The sequence below is a fragment of the Phaethon aethereus genome (assembly GCF_964289735.1).
Source record: "Phaethon aethereus genome assembly, chromosome: 1".
NCBI lineage: Eukaryota > Metazoa > Chordata > Aves > Phaethontiformes > Phaethontidae > Phaethon > Phaethon aethereus.
This window is the reverse complement of record NC_138575.1, coordinates 164,380,668-164,402,671: the sequence shown is the minus strand read 5'-3', so window position 1 is coordinate 164,402,671 and position 22,004 is coordinate 164,380,668. Positions and strand designations below refer to the sequence as shown.

General features: G+C 40.5%; 1 protein-coding gene across 1 annotated transcript in view; it reads left to right on the top strand.

Moving 5' to 3' along the window:
- Positions 1 to 22,004, top strand: part of GPC6 (glypican 6) — a gene marked incomplete at its 3' end in the record, with an annotated part of 805,049 nt that overhangs the window by 235,155 nt on the left and 547,890 nt on the right. Inside the window, exon 2 of the mRNA XM_082013968.1 lies at positions 15,658 to 15,816. Coding sequence (XP_081870094.1) covers positions 15,658 to 15,816 — 159 coding nt within the window. The remainder of the gene's footprint in view (positions 1 to 15,657; positions 15,817 to 22,004) is intronic.

The following is a 22,004-nucleotide window of genomic DNA, read 5'->3' as shown; positions in this document are numbered from 1 at the left end:
ATTTAGAAAAGCGACAACTCATTGAAGAGGTTATTTACCGGCAGGTGTGTATATTTTGTATATGCCTTTTTCATAAACCATTTTGACTTGTTTTGTTCATGACTGAATCTTAGGTTTTATAGAACATGATTTGTTGTTTTATCTCATAAACCACTATAAGTAGACCAATCTTGATACTTTTTGTCACAGAAGCAGCCAAACTTCACTCCAGTTTTTCTGAGCATGGCTTTCAACAATTTCACAAGAAGAAAGTATATTTTTTCATGCTGTACACTTAATTACATAGGTAGCTTAGTGCAAATGTTCATAATTTGTACATATTATTTCCAGACTGATTGTTTAAATCACCACCCCAGAGCAACGTTCCATCTCCTGGTATCTCCTTATTGCCCATAAATCAAACCAGGAAAGAGACTACGCAGGCTGACATTCAGGCAACCTGACACAGTTGTGCAGTAACTTAAAGTCTCATAGAAATAGAAAGGCCGTTCCTATGACAGTTAGCAGAGACCTTCCTTTAAACACCTTACACAGTTTACCAGATAACTTAGGCTTTTTTCTTTTTTTTTTTTCCCATCTGTAATTACAGATATTACCTTTACTTGCCAAGGAGACATATACTCTAGAAAGACTGGAAAAGACAATTTAATGTTGTTCACACATACAGTTCACTAGATGTATTCCTTAACTGAAACCTGTCAGTCATCTTTTATAATTGTGTTTGTGATATACAAGGAAAATAGAATATATATGACCTCCTTTTGACAGTCAATAAAAACAGTGTTAAGGACAAGCATAATGTGAGTTTTATGAGGACATTTGCTATTAGGAATAATATTAATGACAGCAAAAATCAATATTGTTGACTGAAAATATGAACATTACTAGAATTTAGCAATTACTAGTAACTTGTATTTAAAGAAAAACTACAGGGATATTGCCTAGTACTATTTTTTCCTCTTTCATGTTTTTTGCCAAGGCGACAAAAGAAAAATATTGCAGGCAAAAGATTTTAGGCATGCATTAGTCCAACACAGCACCAGAAAGTACTGTAATATATTTCCTACTGCTGCTGTTGGGCCCAGAGTAGAACTATATAATTCATCCAGGAAAAAAAAAAGTCCCAAAATATAACTCTTTCCTAAATATACATGATTCATATTGGAATTATGTGCATGTTGACCTAGCTCGTATTTTACAGATTTATTCTTGCTGTTTGCAGAGATTTCTATAGGTAACCATAGTCATTCCCTGTTACGGGTGTAAGTGATCACCGCTTTAGCTCAGAAAGCAGTTCTGCCTTGGGAAGGGGACAGCAGCACACTGCACAGCTGCCCCTTGGCAGCGAGGGCCACAAGCTGGCAGGAGGAGAGGGGAGGGAGGGCAGGAAATTCACCCCAGGCACCCGGGGAAGGCAACAGACATTTCCACAGGGAATGAGAAATCCTCAGATTTAGACCTTCGGAGATAATAATAAAACCTGGAAGCATTATAGCTGCATCTGCAATGCAGCCTTGGCACATTTTTAGGAGCGTTACAGATGTTGTATTTTTACAGTTTTTGGGGTAAGGTGGGCAAAGTCATTTGAGGTTTGTGCAGACATGCCTGGAGATTTCTTTACATTTCTACCTGTCATTACTGTGACCCCATCCATGCAGCAGAGGCCAGAGAATGCCTTATTCTGAGTAGTTTCTGAAAGAAGGAACGAAGAGAGAAATATGTTCAAGGACTCTGAATTTAGACAGATGCCTTAGAGTCTTCCTTATACTAAAGAGAATAAGCACAAATGACTATGACATAGTCTTTGCTTTCTTTCTTCCCAGTTCCATCTGCTATAGATCTGCAGTTTCCTCCATGAGACAAGTATTGTCTCTGGACGATGTCTGTCCATATTATGTCAGCTGAAGTGCACAGAGTAAACAGGACTAAAGAGTGCTTTGTCATCTTTATAGGAAATAGCCTGTTTAGTCATAATGAAGAAAGATTATCAAGCATCTTCAAGGAAAATACAGTGCCTATCAGATCCAGAATATAATGTTCTTTCAATAAATAACTAAAGAAAAAGGTTGTTTGTTGTTCTGGTGTTTTTTTTCCCAAAAGTCTGGGCTACAAGGTAACTACAAGGTAACCAGAGGTCACTGCTGTAAGCAGCCAGTCGAAAGCTGTGATTGTACTGGACTGGATTCAAACAGTGCACAGAAGCCTTTTATTTTTGCAGTCAAAAATGTCCATTCAAAAATATGGTTACATAAGAGAAGACTTCAGACATAGAGATTTCCTTTCAAGCTGATCTTTAATCATAAAGGTCAAACCTTTAACATTAAAACACCTGAAGGGCAAGAAATTCTGTTACATTCAGTTATTGATTTTGAAGACCCTGACCCTTGCTAAGTATCAAGGCCATAGAGGGCATTGACAAAAGTAAATTAATAAAAAGAGCTAAAACACTTGTTCAGTCTTTTTTGTGTCTAAATCCAATAAAAAAAAAATGAAAAGAAAAAAACACAAACAAAAAAGCGCCTGTGTAGGACTAACAATAGATTCAGATCTCAAGCACTATTGGGAATAGTGGAAATCTGCAATTGTTGCAGCTAAGCTTCTATCCTCTTCTCTAAAAAGCTTTCATTTTCCTTTTGTTAGTGATTACTGTGGCTGGCTGATATAATGGAAGCATAGTTTCTCCTAATTAGAATGAGTTAAAAGTTTTCAGAGAAAAACAGTGTTCTATTAAAAAATATTGACTTAAAGAAATATGATTTTGTAAGCAAAAAATCTGTTAGACTGTAGGACTGCCTACGCTCCAAAGCTTGCAGCATCAGCAGTGCAAGGCACATCTGCCCTGTGTCTTCCTTCAGGCCAAGAGCCCTCTTCAACTCAAGGACAACATCATGCCTGCTGTGCCAGGCTCCCTGAATCCAGAGTCCTTTGGCCTCTGAAAAACCTTACTCTGATTGTTAGAATCATAGAACCATATAATCGTTTAGGTTGGAAAAGGTCCTTTAAGATTATCGAGTACAACCATTAACCTAGCATTACCAAGTCCACCACTAAACCATGTCCCTAAGCGCCACATCTACACGTCTTTTAAATATCTCCAAGGATGGTGACTCAACACCTCCCTGGGCAGCCTGTGCCAATGCTTGACAACCTTTTCAGTGAAGACATTTTTCCTAACACCCAATCTAAACCTCCCCTGGCACAACTTGAGGCCATTTCCTCTCATCCTATCGCTAGTTACACGGAAAAGACACTGACACCCACATCACTACAACCCCCTTTCAGATAGTTACAGAGAGTGATAAGGTCTCCCTTGAGCCTTCCTTTCTCCAGGCTAAACAACCCCAGTTCCCTCAGACACTCCTCATAAGACTGGTTCTCTAGACCCTTCACCAGCTTCATTGCTTTTCTTTGGACACGGTCCAGCACCTCAATCTCTTTCTTCTAATGAGAGGCCCAAAACTGAACACAGTATTCGAGGTGCGGCCTCACCAGTGCCGAGTACAGGGGCACAATCACTTCCCTACTCCTGCTGGCCACACTATTTCTGATACAGGCCAGGATGCTGTTGGCCTTCTTGGCCACCTGGGCACACTGCTGGCTCATATTCAGTTGGCTGTTGACCAACACCCCCTTCTCCTCAGGGCAGCTTTCCAGCCACTCTTCCCCAAGGCTGTAACATCGCATGGAGTTGTTGTGATCCAAGTGCAGGACCCGGCACTTAACCTTGTTGAACCTCATACAACTGGCCTTGGCCCATTAATCCAGCCTGTCCAGATCCCTCTGTAGAGCCTTCCTACCCTGAAGCAGATCAACAGTCCTGCCTGTCAGGATCTTTGTTTGAAAGGGGACTGAGGAACAAGCTCAAGTACTGGACCCAAAATCATGAAGTCCCACCCTGGCTCTTTTTGACTGGTTCAACAACTTTGCTCCCAGATTCATTGCGTACAGAGGGAGTTTGCCCTAAGAAATGTGGGTGCAAGCTCCTCTGCCCACATTGATCAATTGCTGGCCCCTTTTTGTTTAGGGGTTTTAGCTATAGCCTTTGGATGCACAGGGAAGTGTACAGAAACCTGACAACTTGACCCGAACCAGAGGCTGAGAGGATTTTTATCTCCTGTCATAGAAAATGTGGAAACCCCAGAAGTTTTCAAAACTGGCAAGCTCTGAGAAAGCCTTGGGACTGTAACAGGAAAGATATCACATAGTCCAGACTCAGAAAGCCTTCAAGACTTCACAGCTTCTCCTGAAGTGTGACAGCGCTGCTGTCTGAGTTACCTTCAGTCCAAATACCTCCAGGCTTCTAGGCACACATGCCAGCTGCCTCCCTCTTCCCATTCAGAAGGATGCCTCTGAGTCCAGCTTGCCTGAAAGAGGGGAGCACCTGGACACCCCAGCCCAGGCTCTAGGAGATCTGACAGCTGGTTATTGAAACTGAGAATCTGATAACAGGAATTAAGAAAGGATTTCAGGAATGTCAGTTTGCATTGCTGAGATTCCTAAGGAAATAAATTTTATTGAAAATGTTTCAGAATTTCCTGCTTATTCATCAAAAGTTTGCCTATCCGTGGTGTTAATAATAGAATGTCTACTCTCATGATATACTTGACAATATCCACAGAGAAGCTTTAGATTCATGTTATGAAGCCTTGTAATTCAGATTATTTTTATTCATACTTTAATGCATAGGGTTTTTTTCAGTTCACTGAAGCTATATTTGTCACGTAAGTGAATCAAAACAGTCTAAAAATAGTCAAAGTCAATAGAAAAAATCTAGCTTAAGAGAACTTTCCATTGGCACATTCTCAGTGGAAATTTGTACTCCTGTGTCAGCTGGTATCCCCTATCACTGAAGAAGAGTCAGTTCATCAGCATGAATTTTGGTAGGAGAGGGCAGAAAAAGGTCCGAGTTCTTTAACTGCGTAAGATTTACTGTGAGAAACCACAGAACATTTTCTTGTGCACCTTTAGGAAAGAACTAAATGCTTATTTCTGTGGTTCTGAGGTCCTCTCACCTGAAGGAGATATGACTGGCAATGAGCAATTTGTAGAAAAAAGACACTCCCCTACTGTGGTATTTTCTCCCACCTGGCCCATCAGGAGGAGCAGCTGGGGAAGTTTTCTCCCCAACGCCTGGGATTCAACTCTCTCTGAGCCACTGCAGAATATACACAACTGCAGAATATGCATAAGAGTACAAAGCAATCATTTTCTGGTTACTACACATGATAGATAACTAGGACTAATGAGCTATGAGGCTAAGCAATACTATGATTGCCATCGATGATAAGACATCCAATAATGCTCTGGTGGCCAGGCAGTCATCAGTCAGGTTGGGAATGGGCTGATCTTCCTTATTGTTGGGTTGCCAACATCCAGTTTTTCACTTTTTTCCCATGGGCTTTTATACCTTCCTGTGTCAGTAGTTTTCTCCTTGAATCCTTTAACTCCCACAATCCTGTCAGTGGTTTTGTTTCCAGTACCTTGTCTGGCTTTACCATGGACTTGCTTACGCTGTAACAGCAATTGGATCTGTAAAACCAAGGCAAAGACACACAAACTTGCACCAAACTTGGCTCACAGACCATGGGACTCCTGCACAGGAGTAACAGGACATGATTCTTTGCATGTCTTTGGACTCTCTTGCATCGAGTGATTTCTCTGTCCATTTTACTTGTGGCTATATTCTTAGCATGCTTCTCTGGGAGAAAAGAAGGGGTTTTTTGCCCCTATGAAGTCACAGACACACAAACTTAGTGCTTTGCTGTTTGCCCTACGACTTGTGTCACAGTAAGGTTAATAATTAGGAGCTGGTAGGGGCAGTTTGTTCTTTACAATGATTGGTTCCAAACAGAAATGAAAGGACAAATGCCAGCATTTCTGGCCCTGAAATTTCATGGGTAGACCTTGAGCCAGTACAATAACAGGACTAGGAGGTACTTATAAATTGTAGCCTTCCTTTTAATGTACCCTCTTTTCCTTGGGTGACTAAGAAAGAGATTAGGCTGAAGTGTATCTCAATAAAGAGCTTATGGCAGAAACGACAAAATCGTACCACTGACATACCCTTTGCAGCCTTTGACATAAGACCAACATGATGTATGTCGTGGTTATCTTAGTGAACTGTTTCTATGACTGGCATTGCAAGAAATCATGTCATTATCAATCAGAAGATGGGAAGGTAGATTCATCAGTTTAATGGCAGCATGAAAAGGTTTCCTTGGACTGACTGAAGCCATATGAGTAAGATAAGAGGACTATGATTAAGGACTATTAAGCACTTGTTGCTAAGTTTAGTATCTTAGAAAGATGGATTTTATGCATGACAATACAGTGATGAGCAAGGGATCTGCATGGTTTTAAAGTATACTTGACAGTGCAATCAAATGGCACAACTGTAGCTCATGCAGCTTTAACTTCTGTTACATGTATGTTGGTAACAGCATTGACTGTGTTAAGGACTTGTTCTGGCAATACAGCATAGCCAGTTAGCCTCAGGTAACTAACTCCACTCTGTCCTATTGTGATTGCATTTCTGTGGGTACATGAACGAAGTGTTGCAAATCTGTCTCTGATACATCATGTGCTGCAATCACATCTTTGGATTTCAGTGTTATGTGACAAATGATGATTAAAATCTTTATAAATGCATGAATGTGTACAATCTCATCCTGTTATTTTAATAATAAAATTATTCTGAGAGCAGCTGAAATACAAAACCTGCTTGCACTGTGTTTTATGGCCATGGTAAAGCGATGTGCTGCTTGTATTCTACTTCTCACTATAATGCTGTATAAGATATTTATGCTATTATAGTAGGGGACATAATAAACAGCAAAAATCAATGCGGGGGGGGGAAGTTGCCTGCTGTTGCCAGGTGAAACATGCTTTGAAATCAGAAAATTGCAGCCATGTAGCCAGCAAGATGATGAAAATATACTGTGCTGAATCACAGCCTTACCGTTTGCTTTCCATGAGGCACTGAGCACAACGCCAGTAATACACCCCCCAAGAGGTAACTAAAGATTCTTCTCACAAACTGTGCATCAAAAACCAATTGTCTGACTGTGTATGCTTGGAAAATAAAATGAACTTGAGTGTTGGAGTAGTGGTACTGCTTGTAATAGTTTAGTTAGGAGGACTCTAGGGACATCAGCTCTTTCTCTAGCATCTGTATAGTCCTAGTCTGAACAGGTTTGCCTTGGCCTCTGCTTCTGTAACATTACTGCCAGCTTCCCAAGGACAACAGGGTCAGGGCTTCTTGCAAATGAATGTTCCCTGTGGGACCTGTAATGAAAAGGCAGTTAACTAATTATCAGTCTGTTTCAAAGGCATTCATTTTTTAATTGACCTCAAAGCACTCAAGGAACAAAAGGAATCCAAGCAAAGATGATTTGGGTCCAAGGCAAACAAATGAGTCATTTTCTTTCATAGGGTAGTTGCATAGGTTTATTAGAGTCCACTGGACATACAAGTTCTTCAAGTTCTATCATAGAAGTACAGAATCATAGAATAGTTTGGGTTGCAAGGGACCCTTTAAAGTCATCTAGTCCAACCTCCCTGCAATGAGCAGGGACATCTTCAACTAGATCAGGTTGCTCAGAGCCCCGTCCAACCTGACCTTCAATGTTTCCAGGGATGGAGCATCTACCACCTCTCTGGGCAACTTGTGCCAGTGTTTCACCACCCTCATTGTCAAAAATTTCTTCCTTCGATCTAGCCAAAATCTGTCCTCTTTTACTTTAAAACCATTAGCCCTTGTCCTATCACAACAGGCCCTGCTAACAGTTTGTCCCCATCTTTCTTATAAGCCCCCTTGAAGATCTGAAAAGCTACAATAAGGTCTCCCTGAAGCCTTCTCTTCTCCAGGCTGAACAACTCCAACTCTCTCAGCCTGTCCTCATAGGAGAGGTGCTCCATCCCTCTGATCATTTTTGTGGACCTCCTCTGGACCCAGTCCAACAGGTCCATCTCTTTCCTGTGCTGAGGGCTCCAGAGATGGACGCAGGACTCCAGGTGGGGTCTCACCAGAGCAGAGTAGAGGGGCAGGATCACCTCTCTCGACCTGCTGGCCATGCTGCTTTGGATGCAGATCAGGATACGGTCGGTCTTCTGGGCTGCGAGCGCACATTACTGGCTCATGTCCAGCTTTTCATGCAGCAGTACACCCAAGTCCTTCTCGGCAGGGCTGCTCTCCATCCCTTCATCCCTCAGCCTGTATTGATACCGGGAGTTTCCTCGACCCAGGTGCAGGACCCTGCACTTGGCCTTGTTGAACCTCATGAGGTTCACATAGGCCTATTCCTTGAGCTTGTCCAGGTTCCTCTGGATGGCATCCTGTCCCTCAGGAATGTCAACTGCGCCACTCAGCTTGGTGTCGTCTTCAGACTTGCTGAGGGTACACTCAATCCCGCTGTCTGTGTCACTGATGAGGGTATTAAAGTACTGATGGACCCTTGAGGGACACCACTTATCGCTGATCTCCATCTGGACATTGAGCCACCCACTGAGTCAACCACTACCCTCTGGATGTGACCATCCAGACAATTCGTCATGCACACAACAGTCCACCCATCAAATCCATCCCTCTCCAATTTAGAGAGAACGATGTTGTGGGAGACCATGTCAAAGGCCTTACAGAAGTCCAGAGAGCTGACATTGGTTGCTCTTGCCTTGTCCACTGATGTAGTCACTCCATTGTAGAAGGCCACTAGGTTGGTCAGGCAGGACTTGCCCTTGGTGAATCCATGCTGTCTCAAATCACATTCGAGACAAAGTTCAATATTCTGTTGATTAAAATTAGGAGAGCTGTGTCTGACAACATGAGCTGTATGTTACAGACAGCTTTCCCTCCCTTCCTTCAGCTGTCATTTTCTGTGCAAATATTGCTCCCGTCATCACTTGTCAGGCCAATATTACAATGGAATTAATTTAAATCATAATTTGTTTCCTTTTAGTTTGAGTAGGAAAGTTCAATTCTGTGACTTGAATGTCAGGTGCAATTTTACAGAGACTGCTTGCAGGGCTGTTATACCCCACAGAGAAGATAATTACAAAGTCAGAAGGAGCCTTAGGACTTTTTGGTTAGGGAACAAGTTTCATCCAACAAAATGATATTTTAATTTTCACTATTTGAATAATGGCTGAAATGATGAATCTCATGTTTCTAATTTAGTTATAACTGCTAAATAAGTTAATGCAGTTTTGGGTTTTAAGTTAAAGATGATTGTTAGTCAAATTCTTCTACATTTCTCTTTACATATATGAGTGACAGAAGGGTATAAGTGTATTGGAGAGGTATAGTTTTCTATAACAGAAAATTAATAATGTCCCCATGAAGAGTTCTCCCATGCTCCTGATTTCACCAGCAGAGCACTTAAATGGAAAACTTAAAAAAACAGGCGTTCATCCAAAGATGATCCAAAATCTCAAAACAATGGACAAGGATTAAAGCTGAATGAGGTTTTTACTTTAACTCTAGTCATCATATTTTTAAAATAATCTACAGTAATATTTTTAAATAATTTTTTAAAATACAAAAAATGAGATAGTATAGGGATATGTTTTGTATTTGTGCTGGGAACAGTGTTGATAATACAGGGATGTTTTCATTATTGCTGAGAAGTGCTTATACATAGTCAAGACCTTTTGTACTCCTCACATCATCCCTTCAGTGCATGGGCTGGGGGTGCACAAGAAGTTGGGAGGGGATACAGCCGGGAGAGCTGACCCCAACAGACCAAAGGGACCATATGATGTCATGCTCGGCATATAAAGCTGGGAGAAGAAGGAAGGGGGGGATGTTCGGAGTTATGGCGTCTGTCTTCCCAAGTAACCATTACGCATGATGCAGCCCTGCTTCCCTGGAGATGGCTGAACACCTGCCTGCCCATGGGGAGTGGTGAATGGATTCCTTGTTTTGCTCTGCTGCCAAGTGCAACTTCTGCTTTACCTATTGAACTGTCCTTATCTCAATTGATGAGTTTTCTTACTTTTACGTGGTGGGGGAGTGAGTGAGCGGCTGTGTGGTGCTTCGTTGCTGGCTGGGATCAAACCATGACAGGGGGAAAATGCTAATTTAGAAACAAAACTCCAGCTGTCCAGTCCTTTATAATTCTGAAAGTTTGGAAGCTCTGAAGTGCCTAATTGCAAATCCATAGAACAGACCAAGTTGGAAGGGACCTTGACGGATCATCTGGTCCAAGGCACTGTGGGAAAGGGAGCCTAGATGGGATTAACTAGCATCCTTTCAATCGTATCTTGAAAACCACCAGCAATGGAGACCCCACCACATCCCTGTGGAGGTTGTTCCAGTGATTGATTGTTCTCACTGTAAAAAATTTATTTCTTATGTCAAAATGAAACCTCTTCTGGTGCAACTTCTACCTGTTGCCCCTTGTCTCCTCCATGAGGCTCCTTGTGAAGAGAGAGTTTCTGTCCTCTTTATAGCTGCCCTTTAAGTACTGGAATGGTGTAATGAGGTCCCCCCTGAGCCTTCTCTTCTCGAGGGAGAAAAGACCTAACTTCTTCAGTCTTTCTTCACAGGGCTGGTTCTCCAGCCCTTTGGTCATATTCATGGCCCTCCTTTGGACCCTTTCCAGTCTGTCTGCATCTTCCTTGAATTATGGGGACTAGAACGGGACATAGTACTCCAGGTGCAGCCTGACAAACACTGAGTAGAGTGGGATGATCATGCCTCTATCTGTGCTAGTAAAGCTCCTGCAAATGCAGCCCAGTATCTGATGTGCCTTTGCTGCTGCCATGGTGCACTGCTGACTCATGGTCAGCCTGTTGTCCACGAGGAGTCCAAGTCCATTCAGCAAGGCCTCTCCCCAACCACACAGATCCTAGCCTGTACTGGGCTCTTTGGTTATGCTGTCCCAGGTGCAGGACTTTGCACTTGTCCTCATACTGTTATTAAATTACACCAGTTTGTCCACAAATGGCTGAATATGAGCAGGTCTGGAGCAGGTATTTCTGATTTTAAAGAATGTGGTTAATGACAAAGCCCAGTCACATTAATCTAATCTGCAGGATGAAGGATGCAGAGCTATCTTCTCTTCCTTTAGGTTCTGTTAATGAATACAGAGTGATCAAGTTTGAAAGCACACCTTGAATTTACCCCTTTTGTTTATTAACATGTATTAATTGCTGTTTTTATGAAGCAGTGTCATGACAGTATGTTTCTATTCTCACCAGTCATACAGTTAGTCCCACCATTCTGTCAACAGAACAGTATCGGTTTTTTTAATTTATGTTTAGGATAGAAACTATAAAATATTGACTGCCTCAGAAAGAATTGTTTCTGAAATTGTTAAACTTGCAATATGACTCATAAAAAACTCTGGCTGATGTAAAATATTTTACATGATAATGCTTCCAGTTCTGATAATGTAACCAATGCTTTCATCAAGTATTCAGGAAATCTGGCAGTGGAATTGTTAAGGGTAATGTTATATTCCACAGGGTTTACTGCTCCCTCAGATTGTAACTTCTGCAAGTAGTTGCCGTGCTCAAATCAGTTCTGATACACAGTAGGAGCATTTATTGAGAGTTGTAAGTTACAACATTGTAAAGACTCTTGTGAAGTTTGTAGCATGTTATGGGGACACCAAACTGCAATATATCTGAATATAGAACAAGTGCTTTAGAAATTGTTTTATCACACTTCAAAACAACATGCGAACAGGATTGCCAAATTCAACTGTAAAACTTGCCAATTTAGATCATGTGAAGGCAGGTGTGAGATTACAGCTGTAATAAAACTGAAATTGAATACTGGTAGCTGAATTTGTAGTAGGCAATTGATTTGATTTATATAACATAAGACACATGAGGAGATAGATGTAGGTCAGCATCTTCAGCTGGAAATGGTCGTTAGAAGAGTTGTGGTAGGTCGCTGGGAACTGCTGAGTTAATACTTGTTTAGTCTGGGAAAATGCTGGTGCAGTGTAACTACATTCTGTCAAACTTGTCTGGGGAGACACCATTTGCAACAAGGAAAAACTAGTCAGTTATATCCAATGCCACTTGTGCCATAAATATCTTTGCTAAAATTAGCATAAGAATGTAGACCATATTGAGTTTCCCAGGGCAAGAATTGGTACATTAGCTGTAAGCACATTTTCAGCTAGCAAAATACTTAAGGTGTGTAAATACACAAATCAGTGATTAAACTCCTTTTAGAGTAATAGAACAATATATTACAAAATGCAAAAGGTAAATGATCCTGTTCAGGGAAATAGAGGAAGCAAAATCAAATATAGCCTGCAGTTATTCCCAGTCCAAGCAGCCTGTTACATCACACATTTGCACAGAAGCAGCAAAAAAAGTCCAGAATAAAGCACACACCCCTTAATTAAAATAACAAAAAAACACACAACAAACAACACACAACAAAAAAAACTATTTTAATTTGAGAAAATCATGTCCACCTTTTTCATCCAAGGAGTGAACTGGTGATTCTATCATGAGTTGGAGGTTTAATAAGAACAAACACAAAATGGTAATTGCTGCTTTTAAAAAGTAAATTAAGGTTAAGCTTACAGAAATGACTGTTTGTCAGAGAGTTTCCATTTGCCATTCCTAGGAAAGGGCCCAAGTTTTTGTTCAGTTGTGAGCGTTTGGAGACTGCAGCCAGTTGTGGTCAGTACAAACATGCTAGGGCTTATGAGCCATAATTCCGAAAGACTTTATCTTTGCGAAGTGTAATTGAACCTTGTAGGCCTACAAACACTCCATTGGCACAGAGCAGTGGAAAATGCTTTTGCTTTAACTATAAGCTGACCTGTGCCTCCAGTGTGGAAAAGAGGAGGAGGAAAAACATCCTGAAGCAGAATATGAAGAATAGCACAATATTTACATTATTAATTCTTTCTACCAAAATACAAGGAGTATAAGGCAGGGGAGGAGAGAAGAACTAGAAATGCTATTTTAAAAAAGCTGATTATAGTTTAGCAAAGTTTTTGTGTTGAAGACGAGTAGTTAGTATAGATGATTTAGAAAGATACATCGTTAGGAAAGGAAAGCAATAAGGTAGTGTAGAAGTGAGCATTTCTGATAAACGTGAGTTTCGTATTTCAGCAGTCAAGAGCCTCATGAATGAATGAAGATCCAGTGAATTAAAAAGAAGAAACTTAATGAAAATACATGTATAAGAAATAAGTGCAGTAGGACTCTGAATGAGTTTGTAGCAGCCAACGTGGGAAGTCATTTTTGTAGCAAAGAGAAAGTAAGACCGTAAATAAATAATCGAAAGAAAAATTAATATCGCCACAAAAATGACTGCTATACTGAGTTCAATATGCTTTAATTTGTTATAAGACTTAGCATAATGTAATGTCTTAAAAATCTAGACCCATGGCTGTTAATCACTAAGTACAGTGCCTTGATGATCAGCATTAGTTCAGTTGATAGTCTCTCAATCCTGAAAAACAGAGCCAGATAAAAGAGAAAAAAAAAAAACCCAACAACCTTGACATGAACAGAGGAAAGAAAACTGAATTTTATAAAAATTCTTGAGTGAAACAGCACTACGGGACATTATCATTATAGAAAGCGTAAACTACCACTGTGGCTGGAACTGAGATTGTAGGTCTACCCAGTACTTTCCAATGAGCAAAAGACCATGGGTTTGCTCAAGGAAGGGCGTTACAGGCGTTATGGATGAGGTATTTTTTTTATTTAATCAAGCACTTGGCACTACTTCTATTGACACAATATTTCAGCTTTCCTTGTCTTCCTGACATCTAATAAAAACTCGGAACATTACTGTTACTAAAATAATTCTTATTGTGTCGTTATGGTGCCTCCGCAGTCACCTGGTACCTGTTGAATAGTTTCAGCTTAACGTGACAGCAATGTAGAGGCTAAGGCAACCATTAGTGTGCCACTATCATTTATGTTTGACAGCAGCTGGCTCACCAGTCCCTGCATGTGTTGTTTATGGCTTAGATGCGTGATTTTGAGACTGGAGAGGAATTAATTTGTTGTGTTGGGGGGGTGTAGTAGACAGGGCAAACAATCCTTACAATATTTTGATGGTCATGGGGTATGTCTTTTTCCAGGTTTATACAATGTTTTATATCATGGTGCTTTTGGACATGACTGGGACTTGTAGGTAGTATTGCTGCACAGTAACTGATAGTAATGAAATGATCCTTGCTGAAGATGTATAGCTGTGAGCTTTTAAAAAGTCTTGAGACTGCTAAAAGGAATCTCATGGCATTATAGTTCATATACTATGAACTCTTGCAGAAAAAACAATTTAAGATGGGAGTGGTGGGTCAGGGTTGAGGAATGACTAAATTTCAAATTAAAAGGTTTAATTCAAAAACTGAAACAAAAATTTGAATAAGGGAGAGAAAACTCAAGACAATGTTTATTCTAAGCATGTGCAAACCTCTTTTTGATGCTGTTTTCAAAATGATGCAGCAGCTAAATGTATTATACCCCTGGGAAGCATAAACCTTAGGGCCTGATTCTCCTCACTACATAATAAGAACGGTGAAAAGTAGCCCTAAAGTAGGTATACATTGCATTTAAATCTTGTTTATGGCTCAGCAGTGGTGGAAAGAAGGCTTGATTTAAATGAGAATCAGGTCCCCAGTATTTATTTAACCCTTGGGCTTTGTATATCATTTTATTTGCACCTTTAAGAGATTTGCAGAGGGATTTTTAATCAGGATTCGGTGTACAGAAAGCTAAATGTTTTCATTGCCTTACAAGTAACTTTAATCATAGAGGCAGATCATTCTTTTTATTTCTCAAGAGGGAATGTTAGAATTTCCTGCCTTTGTACAAACTGAGCTAAATGTTTCTGACACCCATAGTACAGTGTCAATTGGAAATTCACATTTCATGTAATAACAGACCATTTTAATTTCATGAGCTAAAGAATTGGTTTCAACTTGCAAATTATACCAAAGAAAGCAATATTGTCAGAAGAACTGGCACAGTGCTTCAAGAGATAAATCTATTGAATTAAATAAGAGGCTTTCATTACCTTTTACATTGCATTTCCGTATAACATAAGCATTAATTAAACTCTTCATTGCTTTCTCCTATGCAGCAGAGCACTTGCTTGGTCTGACAAGAAACGCTGCCCCAGAAACCATGTAGCACCCAAACACAGGCATTAAAATACACTTACTCAAGCGAGGGGAAGGAAGGGTAGAAGGGGAGAATGTTTTGGTGCATTTGGGCAAGTGGGATCTATCTACGGAAATACATAATTTCTGGTTTTTAGGTTTTGACAGCAAGACAGCTCCAATGACTTGTAACAGGTCATCTCACTAGGTATTTCTCCAGGCGTTTTGAATAGAAACAGAAAGCAAGCAATTACTTTGAATTTTTAAATATATGTCTGTTTGTGAGGAAGGTTTCTTCAGCGTGAGGAATCACTTTTGGCATACGACAGTTCTGCATTTTGAAGTATCACAACAACTCTGCAAAGCATGTCTCCCCTCCTGTGTGAGGAATGCCCAACTATGGCAAAATTGTTGATACAGATTCAAAGTGTTCCCAATCAAGTAGTCAAGCTTTAAAGAGGTCTTTGGATACCCCATTTTCCTTAGCTGAAGAGACATAATGAATACTTGGTTCTGACACATTTCTATCTGTATTCAAATATTTCTAATTCCTTTTTTCTTGTGATTCCAGGGGAACATTTGAGAATCTGCCCTCAGGAATATACATGTTGCACCTCAGAAATGGAGGACAAGTTAAGTCAACAGAGCAAACTGGAGTTTGAAAACTTAGTGGAGGAGACAAGTCACTTTGTACGCACCACTTTTGTATCCCGGCACAAGAAGTTTGACGGTAGGCTGGATATAATTTACTTACTTTCAAGGTTATGGGATTTAAAAGTCAGTTATCCATACTAAATTCCAATGCTCTTTTCTTTATGATTAGATATCACAATTGCGGTTGTCAGTTTGGCTAAGATAAGGGTTAACTTACAGCTGGTATGCTTATCAGCCTTGTGAGTATTGCCTTTAATTACAATGACATCAAGAATCAGCCTGTTAAGTGCCTGCAGGCTTGGCTAATGTTGAAAAAAGAGATTAGATATGCATAGAGAGGTTTATAATTTTTGACTCCTAGTTTCAAATGCAAAATTTAGATTTGCAGTTGCGTTTACTGTTGCAAGATGAACTGTGGATCTTTCTTAAGTTTTGTTATTGCAAAGCAGTTCTTTTGTAGTCTGCCTTTTTGCAGCCTTAAGGCTGTAGGGTTTTTTCCTGCATGATTTTCTTGTGATGTACAGAGTCTCTCTTCTGGCTTCCAATCGCTAAAGCCTCAGTTGCATTTGAGAGGGATTGTCATGCAAACCAGTGAAGCAGTATCGAACGTGTCTTTTATACCTAGAAAGAACTGACAAGGACAGTTTGGGGTTTTTATTTGTTTCTAATCAGTACTCCGATCTCTTCTGGTTCTCGGCCTTTGTAAGATCTTTGTAAGATCAAGGGCTCAGTGTCACAATTTGCTAAACGCTTGTCTTTAATAATGAACATTAAGTAGTTTTTATGGTTGTGTCCGTATTTACAAGTCACACTGTACTGAGATTTTCTCATAAACTGCAGACTAGATATGCGTAAAAGACCTTCAGAATACTCAGTCATGGCTTTATCTAAATATGAAATCTGTATTTGTGTTGAAAGTGTCTCCCTGAGCATTTCTGCATATGTGTAAATTGGAAAGGGTCTGGCACTGAGAGGTATAAATTGGCATTGCAAAGGGGGCTGCAGAGCTGCATCCCTGCATGTAAGTAGAAAGACTGCAAGCAGGTGCAGTAAAGCTGGCTAACCCAGGTCATGGGGCATATGCGCACATGTAGAATGGTGGAAAGGTTGTCCCTGAAGTTGGAAGCTTACTTGGAAACTCTGAAGTCGCATTCAGAAAAAAGTGAAGATGTCTCTAACTTCCTAGGGTAGTTCTGTATCATTCTTGTTATCCAATTAAAGATTTTTTTTTCCTAATATTGATTCTTTCAATAAGACACAGAAGGGAAGATGAATTATAAATGGAGGGAATGGAAACTATATAATATGAGGATGAGCTGGAGAAGAGTCCCCAGCAGCAGATCAGATGCTAATATAATTTTAAAAGTGTCCTTAATCCTTGGAAGGACTGCGGTGCGGATGGCTGTGCAGTGCTCTGCATTGTGATTGCTTCTCTTTTTAATGTTAAGTTGGAAATTTTTGTGTAGTGGACTTTCAAAATTTTACTTGGCTTCGAAGGACCTAAAAAAAAAAAATCCAGAAGTTGTGTACAGTGTTACAAGATGGGCATGCAAGCAGAACAGACGTTTGAAACCATCTATGGCATGTACAGGGCTTTTCTCTTCTTCTGGAAGGAAACCAAGATGATCACTGGTGTTCAGTGAGCAGTGCAGTTTCCTAAAAACACTGGGCTCATTGACCACAGAGCTCAGATAGTACCTTACTAGTTCTCTGGCAACTTGAAGCCTTTTTATATTGCAGTCAACTTAAGCATATTATGGCTTTCTCAGTAGCCTGAAATTCTGTGTCTTAATACTGACGGGAAGGTGTATGGCTGAAAGTTACTGACCTGTTGTAAATACTGCATTCCGGGATTCTTATGGATCTGCTCCACAGGAAGTTGGATTAAAAGACTAATTGGTTTCTTCTGGTTTATCATTGATGTGTTAAAGGGAATTTGTAATGTAAAGTCTTATCTAAGAGCAATTGAACTTTGTGTATACTTTCAGTATTTTAGTGCTATTCTAAAACTATTCAAAAGTTGTTCACTTCTATGGAAAAACTGCTTAATCTTTCTAGAAGGGCAAATACATTAATGAAAAAATATATTCACCTAACAGGCTGTCTTTCATATAAAACCAGCTAGATTTGTTGCAGTTTAAGTCGCTTTTTGGTGTAAAGCAAATACTGGATTGTTAGATAACGTCAATGTTTTAACTCTTGAAGAATCATCTTTTTTTGTTTTAATTTGGTGCTTTGATTGCACAAGGGAGTTCTGATACATGATTCTGCCATTTGATGCTAGCACACCACAAATAATAAAACAAATAACAGTCAGTTGTGATGATGTTGTGCACAGGACATGTTAATCAAGAGCAGCAATAACAGAATATATGAACATTTAAAGTAAAGTTGAGAGAGTATATTAGCGTTGTTCCCATGAGGAGTTAATTTAAACTAGTGTTGCTGCCAACCTCTTTGATCGTGCAGGTGTTTTTATCATTTTGCAAACTCTTGAAAGGGACATGGAAGGTCTTGTAGATTTTTGCAATTTTTTTCTGCTGTACCAGGCATATCTTAGGGTAATGCTAATCTTTGCAACATAAGACTTTCTAGGGGTATGTGAACTCTTGTTGAATTATGATCTGACTTTCATATGTCTTGCCTTTCTTGTCATATTTGCTTTTCTGTCCCACATCCATACCATAGATGGAATGATTTTATGATTTCAATTTTGAGAGTTAATTTGAGGTCTGTTTTCTTTTTCAGGATTTTGCCCCAGATTCCTATTCATGATCTAATCTACAAGGAAACTCAGTCTGCTGTAACTTAAACATTGTCTCTTTAGCCTCTGGTCAGACACACATTCCTAAACAGCATCACAGAATCAAAGCGTGGCTGAGATGCGAAGGCATCTCTGGAGATGGCCTGGTCAACCCCTCCCCACTCAAAGCTGGGTCAGCTACCGCAGGTCTCCCAGGACCATGTGCAGTTGGGTTTTGAATATCTCCATGGATGGAGACTCCAGAGCCTCTGTGGGCAACTTGTGCCAGTGTTTGACCATCCTCACAGTAAAAATGTGTTTTCTTGTGTTTAGATGGAATTTTCTATTTTTTTCATTTGTGCCCACTGCTTCTTGTTCTGTCACTGGGCTCCGTTGTGAAAAGCCTGGCTCCATCTTCTTTAGTTCCCTCACCAGACATTCATACATATTGATGAGATTCCTCTGAGCTTTCTCTTCTCCAGGCTGAACAGTTCCAGCTCTCTTGGGCTCTGCTCATGTGGGAGGTGATCCAGTCCCTTTATCATCTTACTGCCCTTTGCTGGACTTGTACCAGTATGTCCATATCTCTCTTGTACTGGGGAGCCCAGACTTGGACCCTGCACCCCAAACGTGACCTTACCAGTGCCAGTTCACCTCCCTCAGGCTGCTGGCCATGTGTCTACATCATTTCTATGTCAGTTTTACATTTCAGTTTACCTGAAGTGCAGTACTTTCCAAATCTACAAGAACTAATTTCTGTAAAAACTATAAGCAGAAGCAGCTAATTATGAAAATCGTAACAGAGAACTTTAGAAACTATTAAGCATTTTGGAACCTGAAATGAACACCAAAAAAATATACCTTTCTTTTAACTGGCAGCCAGTTCTTGCATCCTAAAGCCCTGTGCAATCTTACTAATATCTTATTAATTTGTCCTCCACATTTCTAAGGGGCTGTCACTGTGTTGGGACTTTTAACTGCTCCATTCTTCTAGATTATTTTTTTCCTAAGTGTTTTATTCCTCATAAGAGGTTCAAAGATGCCTAAGGTCTGCCGATAGTATTTTTCATTTGGTTTCCATATTCTAGACAATTACTGTGAATTAGTGTGAATCACTACACGATATAAGACAAGCTGCCAACTGCTTCTCGTCTGAGCTTTATCTGCAGTTTTTTACATCTGTATTGCCCACATCTGCGTATTTGCCATTGCATTGCCATACTGGATGGTCATTTCAAAAAAATGAATATCTGCAATTTCACTAATGGGTGCATGAGGATTTAAGGAATGTTCTCCTGAGAATCTTGCCCAAGAAAGCAAGCCTTGAAATGAGAAAAATTCCTTTGAAACAGTACTTGCTTAATGTTTCTAGCAAAGAATGCAATATCTGTTTCAGCAATGGGACTCACAAATCCTTCCAAAAACTAGTAAAAGGAGCAAAAAAACTTTCCAGCAGACAGGAAACACACAGGAAGTGAAGAGTTCCAGCAGATAGGGATTTTTGTTTTTCCTCAAGGCTTTGGGTAGGACTAATCCAAATAAGCAGACATGTAGAGACCAGCTTTTTCTTGTTCCTAGCAACAGACAAGAATTGTTCTCCAATTCTTGGACCCCCACTGCATACCTCAAAGAAGCTTAAAGTATGTTATGCTCCCAGTGTAGCTGTAATAGTATCATCTTATTATCACTGATTTCCTTGCATAGTGGCATCGCTGAGCAGCTGTTTCACAGACAAGCCAATTTCTTTTAAGTATTGCTCCATCAGCAGCCGAAACCAGCCCTACCGGAAGGTTTTGTCATGAATGTTAATTAGGAGACAAGTAGCTGTTCAGTGACATTTTCTCACTAATCCTTTGAATAACTATAGGAAAATCAGAGCAAATAATTTTAATTTAAGCTAAATAGATCTGAACCTGATAAAAGAGACACTGTCTCCTCATTCTCATTAAAAAAAAGTACAGTAGTAGTCTTGGTAATGGTGTTAAAAAATGAAAGAATGTCTAAGAATAGCTGTCATGAACTTGAATGGATATGGATAGCCTTCAGCAGAATGCGAGGCATGATGCCATTTAAGGAAAATAACCTGAATAGCATAAGAACCAATCTGCAGCTGCATTGATCTGTCTTACAGGGTCATCATTCCCCATGCTCCTTTTTTTTACAGTCTAGGAGAACAGTGATCCATACCCATTAGCACTGCTTGCATTTCTTACAGTCATTAACAGCGGTAGCCGTGTAAATTACAGGGCAGAAAAGAAAGTTTCAAAGATAATCCCCCAAAATAATACAGAAACCCTGTATTCCCTTTTATTTTCTTGCACAATTTATGAAAGAACTTGGAGAAAAATAGTGTTTGTGAATCTTTCCTTGATATTAGAGCTGACAAAAAATGTGTTTTATGAAGCTGCTGTCCAACTAAGAACTCTTCAATGACATGGACTCTTGCAGCCAGGTATAACTATCTCATTAAACTTGGCAAAAAACGCATTGAAAATAAAATAAGGGAGATGCTGGAAATCAGAATACATTGAGGTTCAGGTGTGTGGCCAATGCAAGTCAATAGCCCTCTGCTCTCCCTTCCTCCCACCCTTTCTGCCCAGCCTGCTAGCCCAGCTCGGGCCCCAGCTCATGCCTGGAGCTGCACTGACCTCCATGGACTTCTGCAGAGGAGGGGGAGTGCAGCAGCACAGAACCCCACTTGCACACTGGTGCTGGCATGGTCAGCGGATGAAGGATGGATGTTCAGCAGGGAATTTTTTTCATGCTTTGCTTACACTGAATGTGAAAGGGCACAGTTTGCACAGGAAGATTTTTGGTTTGTTTCCCTGGTTTTTGGAAGCAGGGAATCAGAAAGGTCTGCCTTTTCCATAGACCTCTCCTGGAGGCAGGAGTCTTCTAAGGAGTGTGGAAAAGTCAAATAGATATAGCATAATCTGTATAATGCATGCAACTACTCATATTATTCTTGTGCTGCCAGGTCTGCGCTAGAACATAGCTCCACCATACGAAAGCTGGGCTACAGGTATTTCGGGATTTTAGTTCTGGTGAGTGTGTGGCGCTTCCTTCCTTTCCTTTCTCCTTTCCTTTCCTTTCCTTTCCTTTCCTTTCCTTTCCTTTCCTTTCCTTTCCTTTCCTTTCCTTTCTTTCCTTTTCCTTTCCTTTCCTTTCCTTTCCTTTCTTTCCTTTCTTTCCTTTCTTCCTTTCCTTTCCTTTCCTTTCCTTTCCTTTCCTTTCCTTCCCTTTCCTTCCCTTTCCTTCCCTTTCCTTCCCTTTCCTTCCCTTTCCTTCCCTTTCCTTCCTTTCCTTCCCTTTCCTTCCCTTTCCTTCCCTTCCCTTCCCCTTCCCTTCCCCTTCCCCTTCCCCTTCCCCTTCCCCTTCCCCTTCCCCTTCCCCTTCCCCTTCCCCTTCCCCTTCCCCTTCCCCTTCCCTTCCCCTTCCCCTTCCCCTTCCCCTTCCCCTTCCCCTTCCCCTTCCCCTTCCCCTTCCCCTTCCCCTTCCCTTCCCCTTCCCCTTCCCCTTCC